The 13,010-nt window shown below is 45.8% G+C and overlaps 1 protein-coding gene across 5 annotated transcripts in view; it reads right to left on the reverse strand.

Moving 5' to 3' along the window:
- Positions 1-4,375: 4,375 nt before the first annotated feature.
- Positions 4,376-13,010, reverse strand: part of Kctd1 (potassium channel tetramerization domain containing 1) — a 201,495-nt gene continuing 192,860 nt past the window's right edge. For all 5 annotated transcript variants that reach the window (XM_031365036.1, XM_031365038.1, XM_031365039.1 and 2 more), the window contains exons 4-5: positions 9,249-9,554; positions 4,376-5,312 (exon numbers count right to left, since the gene is read on the reverse strand). In XM_031365036.1, the coding sequence (XP_031220896.1) occupies positions 5,154-5,312; positions 9,249-9,554 (465 nt within the window). In that variant the 3' untranslated portion in view covers positions 4,376-5,153. The remainder of the gene's footprint in view (positions 5,313-9,248; positions 9,555-13,010) is intronic.

A 13,010-nucleotide genomic window follows, 5' to 3' on the forward strand; every position in this document is an offset into this window, starting at 1 on the left:
TTAATAAGCTTTAATCAGCTGGATGGCTGTGTTCTTCTGAAACTTCCACATTGCAAATACCTCTCCTTTGATACTGTTGAATGATTACTTACTAACATCCATATTCCACTTCGCCACCCTAGACCCACTTAGGAATGGGGGTGTGGCTGGGCTGGGCTTCCCTGGCTTCTGCAGGGCTGTCTGCTTTCTCTTCTGCAGTCTCAAGCCTGGATCTTAATTTTTTTTTTTTTTCTGGCACGGTGATTCTGCTTACTCTCCCTCTTGCGTTTCTTCCCCAGGAATCCTGGAAGTCCTGTCTTTGTTTCCCTGCTCAGACATTGGCTGCTGGCAGCTTTATTCACCAGTCAAAGCCCCCTGGGGGCAGGGACCCTCAGCATCTTACCTGCACACATGTGAATTCCTGTGTAATGCTGGGAACCCAATCAACACCATACAAGCAATAAACCAACTCCACGATAGTGTGGATAGTGTGTACATGCACGTCTGTTCAGTTTTTTCCTTCCTTTTCATAGTACAACTATGAAAAATAACCCTGATTTTGAAATTATAATATCAGTAGAGAAGGATTATGTAGGTCAACATTCTGTTCTAGAAACACATCTACTCTGTTTAAAGTAAGAGCCATGAGTGAGTTTTTTTCGTGAATATGCAGTTAACTTAGAATTTCAAATTCTCTGTATGTAATATACTTAAGAGGCCAAACATTTGAAGATATGACTTACAGAACAATTGCCTTTTTTTCCCTGCCTTTTTTTCCCTGTATGTGATGTACCTCACAATTTAGACTCAGCTGGCCTCAGATTCATAGAGCTCTGCCAGTCTCTGCCCTTAGAGTGTTGGGATTAAAGATATGTACCTCCATGCCAAGCCAGAATACAACCTTAAATATTGAAACATTTTAAATAAAAAGCATCGATTAAAAAAATTACATTTTAGTGTTCCTGATCTATCTGCTTCTGACCATTTTCTCTTCCTAGCTGCTTATCAGTGCTGACTAGTAGCCATGTCTACTGTGTTAGACGAGTTTCAGACCTTTGGATGAGCCGTTCACTCCACCTCACACTTAATGCAATCAATTGTCCCTACCGGTCTTACTTGTCTTCCAACTAATTCAATTCTTCCGTGACAAGGATTTGATCTCTGGCTTCTAGGACCTGCTTTCCCTGTTGAGGCCCCACATTTACAATACAGTGTACTTTGGGTTTGTCTCTAGCCTTGTCAGCTTTATTAGTCAGTAGTCTGATTTAATGCCTGCACACTCTGTTCTTTCTCCTGACAGGAGGATTGGGAATTGTGGCAAATCACTGTGTGAATCACACTCAGAGTTATGGGGAGCTGTGTGAGAGGCAAGCTGGTTGGGCCTCTGACTCTAATGTGCATGACAGCATAGCAAAGGAGTTTGTGATAAAAAGTTAGGATTGTAGATTTACACATCCTTGAGGACTCTAAAAGTTTGAAGTAGAATTTAAGTTTCAAAGCCACTGCAAACAGATGGCCCTAGGTAGATTCCTGCCCACCTGCTTATTGTCAGGAGGTAGCAGCTCAGTGTATGGCAGTGCATGGTTCTTATTCCTATGCAGAAACCAACCTGTGATTTGGAAACTAGTTTGGGCTTGCTCTATTTTTCCAAAGTATTTCTTAAGCCATTCAAAGAAGTATACTTTTAAGATTTTTGTAACCAACAAAGTAAAAATTAGTGGAAAATACTGGCAATGAATGGTAAAATCATCAGGCATGTATGTGGAGGAAAAATAGATTCACATAGTCTTATACTATCACCTAATGAATTAATTTTCAATCATAAAGAGAAAAACCACGTTTTATGTCTGGTGGAGGCCACTTTTTGCAAGAGGTGAAAACTGGCTGGCCATGGTGGCACATCTTTATTTCCAGTACTCAGGAGGCAGATCCAGGCCCTCGAAGGCTGTATAGTGAACAAAACCACAACAACAACAAAAAAGTCATCATCAACAAGGATCAAGGCAACTCTTAGGATGTGGTGCAGTAGGAACAGGACATCAGCTATGTAGTATTCCTGCAGAAAAAGAAAATCCTCATCTGACTCTACCTAGGGACCAGTTAGGCAGATCCAAGCCTGGTAACACTGTGTTACTAAGGAAGCGAGCTAGACTCTTGAGATGGGTCCATATGGAGACGTCATGTCCTCCTCTCAAAGGAAAACGTCCCAGGAGTCTAAAGAGACACTATTGATAACTATCACATGCACTCCTTGATCAGATCCTCAAGGAGGACAGACCACAGCTGCCTGGGTTGCTATAAGTTCAGGTGGTCAGATCTGCATATGAACTATCTATTGGAGAGTGAGAAGGGAGTGAGACGTTGAGGCTGTGGCCCACTTACCCAAGGCTTCTGAAGTATTGAGAGTCTGGAGATCTTACCAGAACTAAGACCATTGTGGATACAAAGGGAACCGGTTCCACTGAGCTCAGTCTCCTGGGGTTGGAGCCACATAAGCTGCCTTTACAAAATTAGAAATGACCATGAAGTCACAGTCGGGCACACAGTTCCGTGGGGTGCACGTACTGTGGGGGAGGCAGTTCTAACTGCAGAGATGATGCTGGGTGAATATCAAGCATGTTCATGTGTGCGCAGGTGCCTGTGTGCCTTGTGGGAGGGCAGAGTGCCATTTCTCAGCCCTTTTGTTTAAGGGTTTCTCCACTGCCTAAAAGTTTGCTGAGCTGCCTAGGCTGGCTGGTTAGCAAGCTCTAGGAGTCGGCCTGCCTTACCTCCGCCCGTCTTTCCAGAGCTGGGATTATAAGTGTGCACTGTCTGTGGCTGAGCCCAGCTTTTTTGCACGGGGTCTGGGGCTCAAAGCACATCTTCATGTTTGCAAGACACACTTTATTGACAGAGCCACCTCCCCAGCTCTAAATGCAAACTTGATTGTCACCAATGGAATCCCAGAGCGGGGCTCTTGGTTTGCTGTTTTGGAGCTGTCTTGTCTAATGAAAATAGATTGCTAGTAAGAACCAGGGTGAGATTTCCTTCTTGTAGTAGTACAGGAATGCCGGAGCAGCTGGCGGGGCAGCCCTGGCTGTCTGCATTGGATCCTGCGGTTTATTAATCTCATCCGAGGGGACATTATGGAAGAATGTGGCAGCCTCGTTGGCAATCACTAAAGAAATTCAGCATTCAGGCTGCCTCTGTGTCTCCGAGAGGGGCAGCACACATCCACGGCTTACTTTTAGTCCCAGTAGCAATGATATTTTCATTACTGCTGTCCTCAGGCACAGGCTTTTTAATTTAAAACAGGAAGGTAAGTTCAGGATGGAAGTAGCCCACCACCAGAGGAGCATCTCTGCACCAAAACCACATTACAGCTTACCTGCCAATCTCAGCAGCATGCCGGGTGCTTTGGGGTGTCTGGAAGGAAGATGTAAGAAATAAAGGGAGCAGGAAAGAGACTGGACTCACCAGCGCCCTCAAAGGGCTGACTTAGTTTTGACGTAAGATGGACATCCCAGGCCTATACCTTTCTGACTGGTAAGAAAGCGATTGCTCTGGCTCCAATCTCTTCCCTTATCACTTGCAAAGTTATAACACCCTTCTTTTGGCTGATAAAGATAGCGGATTCAAGCTGGCTGCAGGTTTGTTGTTATTCTCCTCAGCAGGTGGGTCTTAAGCTCTTCTTCTCAGTCTGTACTGGTTATGGGCTCAGAAAGCAGAACAGAGCCTCAGCACAGGTTGGGGCATGGCCTCTTACAGGACTGCAGTTTCCACAGCTTGCTTCTCAGAGTACTTACAGAGGCAACTTGATGAAGGGGTCTTAGCTACAGGGAGCCTCACAGCCATAGGACTGGCAGCCACCCGGAGAAGCTGAGTTGGACCTCAAAGCCCTGCTGGCTCCCTGGATGGTATCATATACAGCAGGGGCAGACCAACCAAGACCAGTGCCAACATGTCATCTCAGAATCTGAGATGGAGGCAGGAGGACTAGAAGGAAGTCAAGACCTCCTTGGGTGACATAGTGATTCTGAGTCCTGCATGGGCTACATGAGCCTCCTCTGGGGAGGAGACGCAGAGATGGGACTGAGCAAGTAGCTCAGTGGTAGAATTCAGGCTGAGCTTGAATGAGGCTCTGGTTTCCCTCCTCATCCTCCTCATCAAGAAGGAACAAAGCGATCTATCTTATTCAACATGACAGAAGAACAAAGCACAGGAAACACTGGCTAAGCTGGAAGAGAACTGTCTAGAACAAACTGCTACATCCTTACCTTTTTTGTGTTTTTGACTTTAAAGCTAGCTCCAGCTGTAAGACCACTTTTTGAGGTCCAACACAAGAGAGAAAAAAAAAAAAAGGAAAAAATTTCATTTTAATTCATTCTCATCCCAACATGTGTGTTCTACACAGATCTCATTTTTTAAAACAGAGTTTATTGTATTTAATACATTATAAAATCTGAAAAAATTGTAGGAAAGCAGCAGACTGAAACTGGAGATTTCTAGCAAACAATAACTCTGGCCCCTCTGCCAAACGATCAGCATAAAAACAAAGGAAAGGCCGAGGCTGTGCGTGGACAAAAGCGCCAGTCCTGTACGGACTGCAGTCCAGATGTCCTGTCTACCGTACCTCCGGTGTGGTGTGCTCTTGAGCGGTCCTCTGAATTCCCTTCTGGTCCCTACCTAACCAGACAAGAAACCTCCACTTGCAAAGAAACACCAGCCTAGGTGTTTTGTTTGTTTTTTTTTTTAAAAAGAAAAAACGATAAAGGAAGAAGAAACGATGGATGGCTGCTGGCAATGAAGCGGTGAGGAGGCTCTGTCCTCCCTGCTCATGGCTTAGTTACTGGACAGAGACCAGAGGCCCAGTACACCCACGGTCATCACAGCACCCACTGCAGCTCTCTCTCTCTCTCTCTCTTTCTCTCTCCCTCTCTCTCTCTCTCTCGCTGCATTTCCTACCCTTTGACATATAGATATTTATATATTTATATATTTTTTTACATCTTGAGGATATCATGATTCCAATTGTTCCCATATGAATACAGGTGTGATTTCTAGTGGATATAAATGTCTTTTATTCAATTTTAGGTTCAGAGCTTGGTTTACTGTCCCAGCTGCACACAAATGTCCCTTTTCTCATATTGTTATTGGTTGTGTATATTTTCTTTTTGCATAAGAAATATGTCTGTTTAGTCCAGTGGCTCCTGTTTTATCCGGATGACTGAGGGTACTCGGGGTGTCCGCCTGAGTTCCCGTCGGAGGACATATTCACTGAACTGGGACGAGTCCACTCCTCCTCCACAGGAACCCACAATTTCGAAACCTCTTTGCTGCAACCGCTCAAGGACCTGTAAAAAAAAAAAACAAACCACAATAGGTGTCTGCTTAGGGGCAAGGCATAAACACACCAAAGATGTGTTCCAAATCTCAATTCGTGTACCCTCAAGAATGAAGGCAATGGGTTTTCATTAGAAAAGATACCCCTAATGAAGTTATTTCTAACAGTGCTGTCACTCAGTTGTACAGTGCTGGCCCAGCATGCACAAGACCGTGCTTTTGAGTCCTAATACCACAAACAAACAAAAAGAGACAGTAAAGGTCTGACTTAGGCTACATGACCGGTTGTTTAACTCTGAAGTCAAATGCTAGCCAGATCCTTGCATTTGGTGTATGTCTGACACTCTCTGCTGCAGGAAGCCATCCCTGCAGCCCTGAGATAGGGAAAGTAAGGAAGCTGAGTGCACTCTGCTTGTCAACGAAGCAACAGATAGTGCGCTGGATATAATTAGATTCCACATAACGCTAAAGGAAAGGGACACCACAGACCATAACTTTTAAATTAAACTTGCTTCATTTCTTTTTCGGAGTGGAGTAAAATGCTGTTAAGTAACTCCCCAATGTCAATAATGTGGGAGGCAAAGGCAGGAGGGCCAAGAGTGTGGAACTAGCCTGGACTACAGGGTAGGAGTCTGGCTGAAAACAAGCAAGCAAAACCCTAAATATAATTAAGCAAAGCAATCCTAGTTCCAATTAATTAATTAATTAATTAATTAATTAATTGTAGCACTGGGAATTGAACCCAGGACATTGTGCATGCTAGGCAAGCACTCTCCTACTGAGCTACATTTCTGGTTTCTTAAATTATTGTTTTCCATCACCAACTTTTATATGTAATACAGAAGCAAAATAACGTTCTAGAAGAGATTGGAAAAACAAGAGTATGTGCTCCAAACTTGCAAACCAGAGATGGAGAACAGTGGCAAGCCCTCCCCAGGGTATCCCTCAGTTTGTGCAGGTGAAATCACTGCACATATCTGTGCTGATTGGCCTATGCGCAGGGTGATGGGGCCCATCCCTAAGCTCAAGTTCCAGTTGCTCTGGTGGCTGGTGAGTACAATCATTGGAAACAGCTCTCTGAGTGGAAGATGCTGAGGACGGAACTGAACCTGTGTGAGAGCTGCCTCAGTGTGCTTTAAAAGGATCTTCTGCCCCGCTGGGAGAGGACATGTGAGTGTGAGGAGCCATCAGACAGTAATGAACTTTCTTCCTCCTTAGAGGTTATCATACACAGAATGTGATGAGTATCTGGACTGACCCGGTGCTGGCTTCCACGTGGTCCAGTGCTTGTTTCAATGCCATGCACACAGCTTAGGAATTTCGTGCTTTTTTCCCCCTATTTTATTTATTTATTTATTTACTTATATATTCATTGTGTGACTGTGTGTGTGTGCTCATCCATAGAGGTCAGATGACAATTTATGGGAGTCACCTTTCTTCTTCTACTCTGTGGGTCCCAGGAATTAAACTCAAGTTAACAAGCTTAAAGGCAAGCCCCTCTTCCCGCTGAACTAACTCACAAGGCCTGGACCCATTACTAATTAAAGACCAAGTTCAAAGCAGACATTGTTAGGTTTAGAAACCTTCTAGGGATGTTTAAATGACTGAGTGTATCAGGTATCCCATGCCCTGTCCCTAAATCTCTATGTACCGACAGACAGGTGTCTTTCTCTTAGCGGTGGGTAGAGTCAGAAGCAGGAATGGGTCAGGGCCTCGTTGAATGAGGAAGCTGATTCAGGTGAACTATGCACAGCTGCTCTGGCCAGTGTATCGGGCATATGAAAGGTGAAAGGTGTCCCCTGGCCAAGGGGTGGGGCTGAGATCGTACTCAGCTCTGAATGCTGTGGTGGGCTCTACAGGGAACATGGCGAGGCGTGTGGGAGAAGAAAGGCTTTGAGGCTTCCCAAGCATTCCGAAGTAACGCAGCCACTCAGGACTCTGTCCATGTCGCCTTGTAGGACCACTGGGGGTGGGGACACCTCTGGGGGTGGGGGGCGCCATTCACATAGGAGAGAATGCAACTGTTGCCCTTTGGAACTGGGTGAGATTGGGCACCTTTATCCAGATGCTGGTAGGCCCCATTTTATATGAGTTTCCTGCTGTTCTGTTCTGGGACAACTGCTCATCCATTTTAAAAAGTATAAACTGTGTAACAACTCCCCGGAGGCATTATGATCCTGTGAGTATTTCTAGCCTTTAAAGTCTTGAAGAGCACTTAGTGGTGTTAGGGATGGAGCACAGATAGGTGCTGTATGGGCTAGATGCGCACTTTGCCACTGTTGACCAAACAATGAACAATGCCAGGAGCCAGTTCCAGGTACAGAGAGGTGGGGGACTTTTGGCCTACTGCTCAGTGTTGGGAAGACTCGGGTGTGCCTCCGACAGGTACCCTGGCAAAGCTTACCTGCTAGAGTTGTCGTCAGAGGGCAGTGACCCACTGGCCACAGCCCCGGGGAAGAGGACTGAAGCTCAGCACATTGAGCTAAGATGGAAACAACATCTATCAGCATCTATATAGCACGTCCCAGGGTCTAAACCAAAATCCTGACTCCCAGCCCAATGTTTTCTTCTCCTAAAGGTGATTTCACCTCAGAACAGTGACAATTCCACTCCAGTTCTGTCAAAAACCTGTAGAGCTTCGTACAAACCCTAGCCACAGTCAGAAACCCTCGTGAGGCCAACACCAGACAGGTTTTTCAACAGTCCTCAGACCATGGCTCTGTAACGTTTGCTGCTAGCGCTTTCTTTCTTTCTTTCTTTCTTTTTTTTTTTGAGACAGGTCTCGTGTAGACAGATATAGACAGAGTTGGCCTTGGACTTGCTAATTAGCTGAAGATGACTTGAATTTCTTTTCTTTTAAATTTTATTTATTTTTATTTATATGCATATGTATGCCTCCTTGTCAGTATGTGTATCATTAACAAGGGTTGCCAAGGAGGCCAGGAGAGAAGATCCCAGAACTAGACTTGCAGGCAGTTGTGAATCAAGCAGTGTGACTGCTGGGCCGACCCTGGTAATTCTAACCACTGAGTCATCTCTCTAGCTTGACTTTGAATTTCTGATCCTCCTGCCTCAAACTCCCAAGTGCTGGATATAGGTATGCACCACAGCTTATGTGGTACTAAGAATCAAACTCAGTGCCAATTTCACACTGGGGAAGCATGCTACCAACTGATCTATGTTCTTGGGCCCTGGAGTATTTATTTTGAAACACAAGTTATGGGAGCTCACTCTTCTACTCAAAATCCTCCACTGGGTTTCCACTTGTCTCACATAATCAAATGAACCCAATGCCAAACAACACCCCTACCTACCTCCAACCCCCACAGAAGACCCAGAGCTCTCTCTGAGCCTCACCAGGATTGTCTCCCATTGTCCCTGATGTTGTGGGCTAGCCTATGCTCCCTTTCTTCCAAGCAGCAGCCTTGATAGCACTCAACATACCAAGGGCCTCATCCTGCCTGCAAGACCACTAGGGGCTGTGTATGAAGTGCGCCTCACAAGGTTAGGACATTGAGAGCCTGGCTTCCAGCTGTTGGACAGTCAGAGGACACTGACCTCATGGATTCCTTGATTCACTGATGAGTTCACACTGAATGGGCTGTTGCTGGAGAAGGTAGCTCACTTGAGGGTGGTACTCCTAAAGGGCACATCTTGCCTAGGCCCAGTCCTGCTTTTCTGCCACCATGAGATGCGCAACTTTTCTTTAGCACACTCGCCAGCCACGATGTCCTACTCACTATAGCTCAAGAAACAATGGAATCAAGTGACCACCTCTGGGACCATGAGGATTTATGGGATGGATGTGGTGGAGGTTGAGAGACCACCTACTCAGCACAAGCACTGCACATCGTAGTTCCTCAGCTCCCTGGAGGAAAGGCAACAGCAGCGGCCAGGTTGAGCAAGCGCATGAACTGCCTCGATACACACGCTACTGGGCGCCTTACCTGCACTGAATTGAGGTGGCAGTAGCCGTTTAGTGGAAACCGGATGACATGTGTTGAGTCGTGATTCCAGCCTGCGTTAACCGAGTTGCACATCACGTCGCCGATCTCTGGAAACACTTCTTCTATCAAGGACTTGTCTCCACTGAGGGTGATCCTTTCTCCAAGGTCTGGGGCCACACGCACCACGAGGCACTCGCAGGGCCGTGAAAAGCGGCCGGTTTCCCTGTCCTGTTTCCATCGCTCCATCTCCAACAACATTGGCTGAAGTTGAAAGTATTTTGCCTCTTCATATAACAAAGTATAATCCTGGGGGGACAGAAGGGCATTTTGAGGTGGAAAACACACCTATAAGGTACTGAAGACAGTCATGCTTTGTTTGCTTAGAGAGGATCTTACTAGGTAGCCCAGGCTGGCCCTGAACACATGATCCTACACCTCACTCCCATTTCTTCAAGTGTTGGAACTACAGGTGTGTGTAACATGTACACATTAGAAATGGTACTTTAGTGTCTTCTGGACATGATAGGACCACCGTAGTCATGAACTCAGAGCAGCTGTGGCTAAATGCACATCCTAGCAAGGAGCGAGGGCTCACAAGCTCCCACACCTAGCTGAAGAGCCATCGAAAACTGATGGCTACAAGGAAAGAGAGAGAGAGAGTCTGGTTTCCTTAAGGGAGTGGCCCCTGCTGGGTCGATGTGCCGCTGTGGATGATTCCACATTCACATGTTTGTGCACAGTCCAGATTGGACTCAGTGGTTTACAAAAACAGAAAATAACAAAACACCATGAGATTGGGGTACAGGTGGATTTATGCAGAGTCAGAGGAAGGAGTGGTGGAGGTGGATTTATGAGGAGTCACTTCATTCAAGAAGTGGAATGAACAAGATCAAAATGCATTGTTACATATAGGAATGAAATTTTTAAATAACTAATTTTAAGTGTTATATTTAAAAAGAAACTGACATTTGCTCACTTCTGTTGGATTTCAATAATCAAATCTAAATGAAAATTTACAACACATCTAAAAAGACTCAATTTGTACCCATTCATTCATTCATTCATTTATTGTGCTGGCAAGATTTCTGTCAACTTATCACAAACTATGGTCATCCGAGAGGAAGAAACCTCAATTGAGAAAATGCCTCCATAAGATCAGGATGGAGGCAAGTCTGTAGGGCATTTGTTTAATTAGTGATTGATGGGGGAGGGCCCAGTCCATTGTGGGCAGGGTCATCTCTGGGCTGGTGGTCCTGGGTTCTCTAAGTAAGCAGGCTGAGCAAGCCAGTAAGTAGTACCCTCCATGGCCTCTGCATCAGGTCCTGCCTCCAGGTTCCCGCCTGCTTGAGTTCCTGTTCTGGCATCCTTTGATGGTAAATGGTGATGCAGAAGGATAAACTAATTCTTCCCAAAGTTGCTTTGGTCATGGCGTTTCACTACAGCAACAGAAACCCTAACTATGACATTCACTCATTTTGTTGATACAGGGAATTGAGGGTTAGTATGCAGGCCTGGTTAAGTGCTTCCCATGAATCAACTCCTCAGATCACCTACAAAATCAGGCACTATCATTATTCCCACTTCACAAATGAAAACCTGAGATGAGAAAGGATTCACTCTCTTTTAGTTCAGAAACATCTGCATTTCAAGCTTGATGGTGCTGGTGGGAATCCAAACCCAATCCTCTCTGATGGAGGACACACAGAGAAGGAGGCTCAGTAGCAGATACACTCCTGGAGGCCTTCAGTCCTTACTCATGGGAGAAGGTGGAGGCAGCGACTTAGCCTGGGGACAGGCTTGAGTGGGTGTCTGGAGAGTGTACATGCAGCTTTTGCTTAAACTCGGGTGTTGGTATGTGATGGTTTAGGCGAGGCCGGCAGAGATTTGGAAGGTTCTCACCCTGTCCCTTGGCCACCTGTCAGTGGTATCTCAGAGATGTAAACATCATGCAACTCTGAGTCCTGGGAACTGGGTGAGAGAAGGGGGACTTGTCCATTTCTGAAAGGGTGAGGCATGCGTCCTTTTCCTCAAGCTTTACATTCATGACCTGAATTCAAGTCCCAAACCTACAGAATAGGTTCTCAAGTATACACAGGAGCTGCTGAAAGAGAATGGGGTCAAGGATGGAACGGAGAGGCAGAAGGAGAAGTGGTGTTGACAAGCAGGCCAATATTATGTCTCAATGTAGCTATGGTCACAATCATCCCTGGGTGTGAGATAAGTGGGGATTTGTCCAGACACGTTGCCTGAGAATGCTTCAGTCAACTGACAAAGTCATTGCTGTCTTCCTTCCAGAGGCCCAGGATGACAAGGCGTGCTTGCTATTCACATGAAAGTCAGCTCTGTAAATATGTGGCCTTGTGCCTCTTAGACTGAGGGGCAGCTCAGAAGCAGAGGATGGCCTATAACACACACACACTCTCTCTCTCTTTCTCTCCCTCCCTCTCTCTCTCTCTGCCTCTGTCTGTCTCTTTCTCTCTCTGTCTCTCTGTCTCTGTCTCTCTCTCCCTCTGTCTCTCTCTGTCCCTCTCTGTCTCTCTCTGTCTCTGTCTCTCTGTCTCTCTGTCTCTGTCTGTGTCTCTCTGTCTCTCTGTCTCTGTCTTTCTCTCTCTCTCTCTCTCTCTCTCTCTCTCTCTCTCTCTCAGTAACCACATCAGCAGCTTCATTCATGTCTTCCTGAGAGAGCAGGGAATGGTACAGTAGTTGGTACTACGGGCCTCTCATTGGACAGTCCACTTTCCACACTGGGAAACGGGCTAGGTGTGAGATGCAGTCAGGGCCCACATCTCAGCAGAATCTGACGCTTCTTCATCACCTTTCACCTGGGAAGTCAGAAGTCCAACTCCCTAGAAAGGACCCCTAGGCCCCGATGATCCTCCTTGCACATGGTTCAGTTTGCATGACCTTCTGACCCTGGGGGATACGGTTTGGCTGCAGGAAACTGAGGATTAGCTGAGGTGTCTTCACTCTCAAGGTGGAGCAAGACCAAGCTGTGTCTTTTTACATACCTATAATTACAGGATTTTCCAGTTGGAGGCAGGAGGATCAGGAGGATCAGGAGTTCAAAGCCAGTCTAGGCTACATGGGACAGTTTCAAAACATAAGAACAAAAGAACAATAATAACAAAACTTAGGGACCCCCTGCTCAGTCTTAAGGGTAGGAGACAGTAGACCTGGGTTTCTGCTTGGCCACCCAGGGTCTTCACTCTGGAGCTTCATCACTTTTGAATTATAATGACTGTAAGATACTGACATAATATACTTATTAAGATGAGATTTAAAAACATAGTGTAATGCTTGGGGGATGCAGGGAAGCACTGGTTGTGTAAAGCATGAGGACTTTAGTTCATTCCCAGGACCCAACTGAAAAAGCCGGGCAGAATTTATCACCCCAGCTCTTGTCACCCCAGCTCTTGGCTGGATCCCTATGGCTTACTGGCTAACAAGGCTAATGTTAGTAAGTTCTAGGCCAGTGAGATCCCTGTTTCAATGTCAAATAAATAAATGTGGACAGAGTCCTAAGGAACAACACCCGAGGCTGACCTCTGTCTTCCAAGTGAGTATACATGTATTCCTGTGCACACCATGAACACACACACCAAAACTCAGAATCAGTAATGGTAGCACATGGGAGGTTGAGACAGGAAATCAAAAGTTCAAGGCCAGCCTGAGCAACTCAGTTAGATCCTGCCTTTTATAAAAAGAAAAGTTAAATAAGGCTAGGGATGTAACTAGTAGTGCCACACTTGTCTTACATGTGTA

The sequence above is a fragment of the Mastomys coucha genome, unplaced genomic scaffold (assembly GCF_008632895.1).
Source record: "Mastomys coucha isolate ucsf_1 unplaced genomic scaffold, UCSF_Mcou_1 pScaffold13, whole genome shotgun sequence".
NCBI classification, from domain to species: Eukaryota; Metazoa; Chordata; class Mammalia; order Rodentia; family Muridae; genus Mastomys; species Mastomys coucha.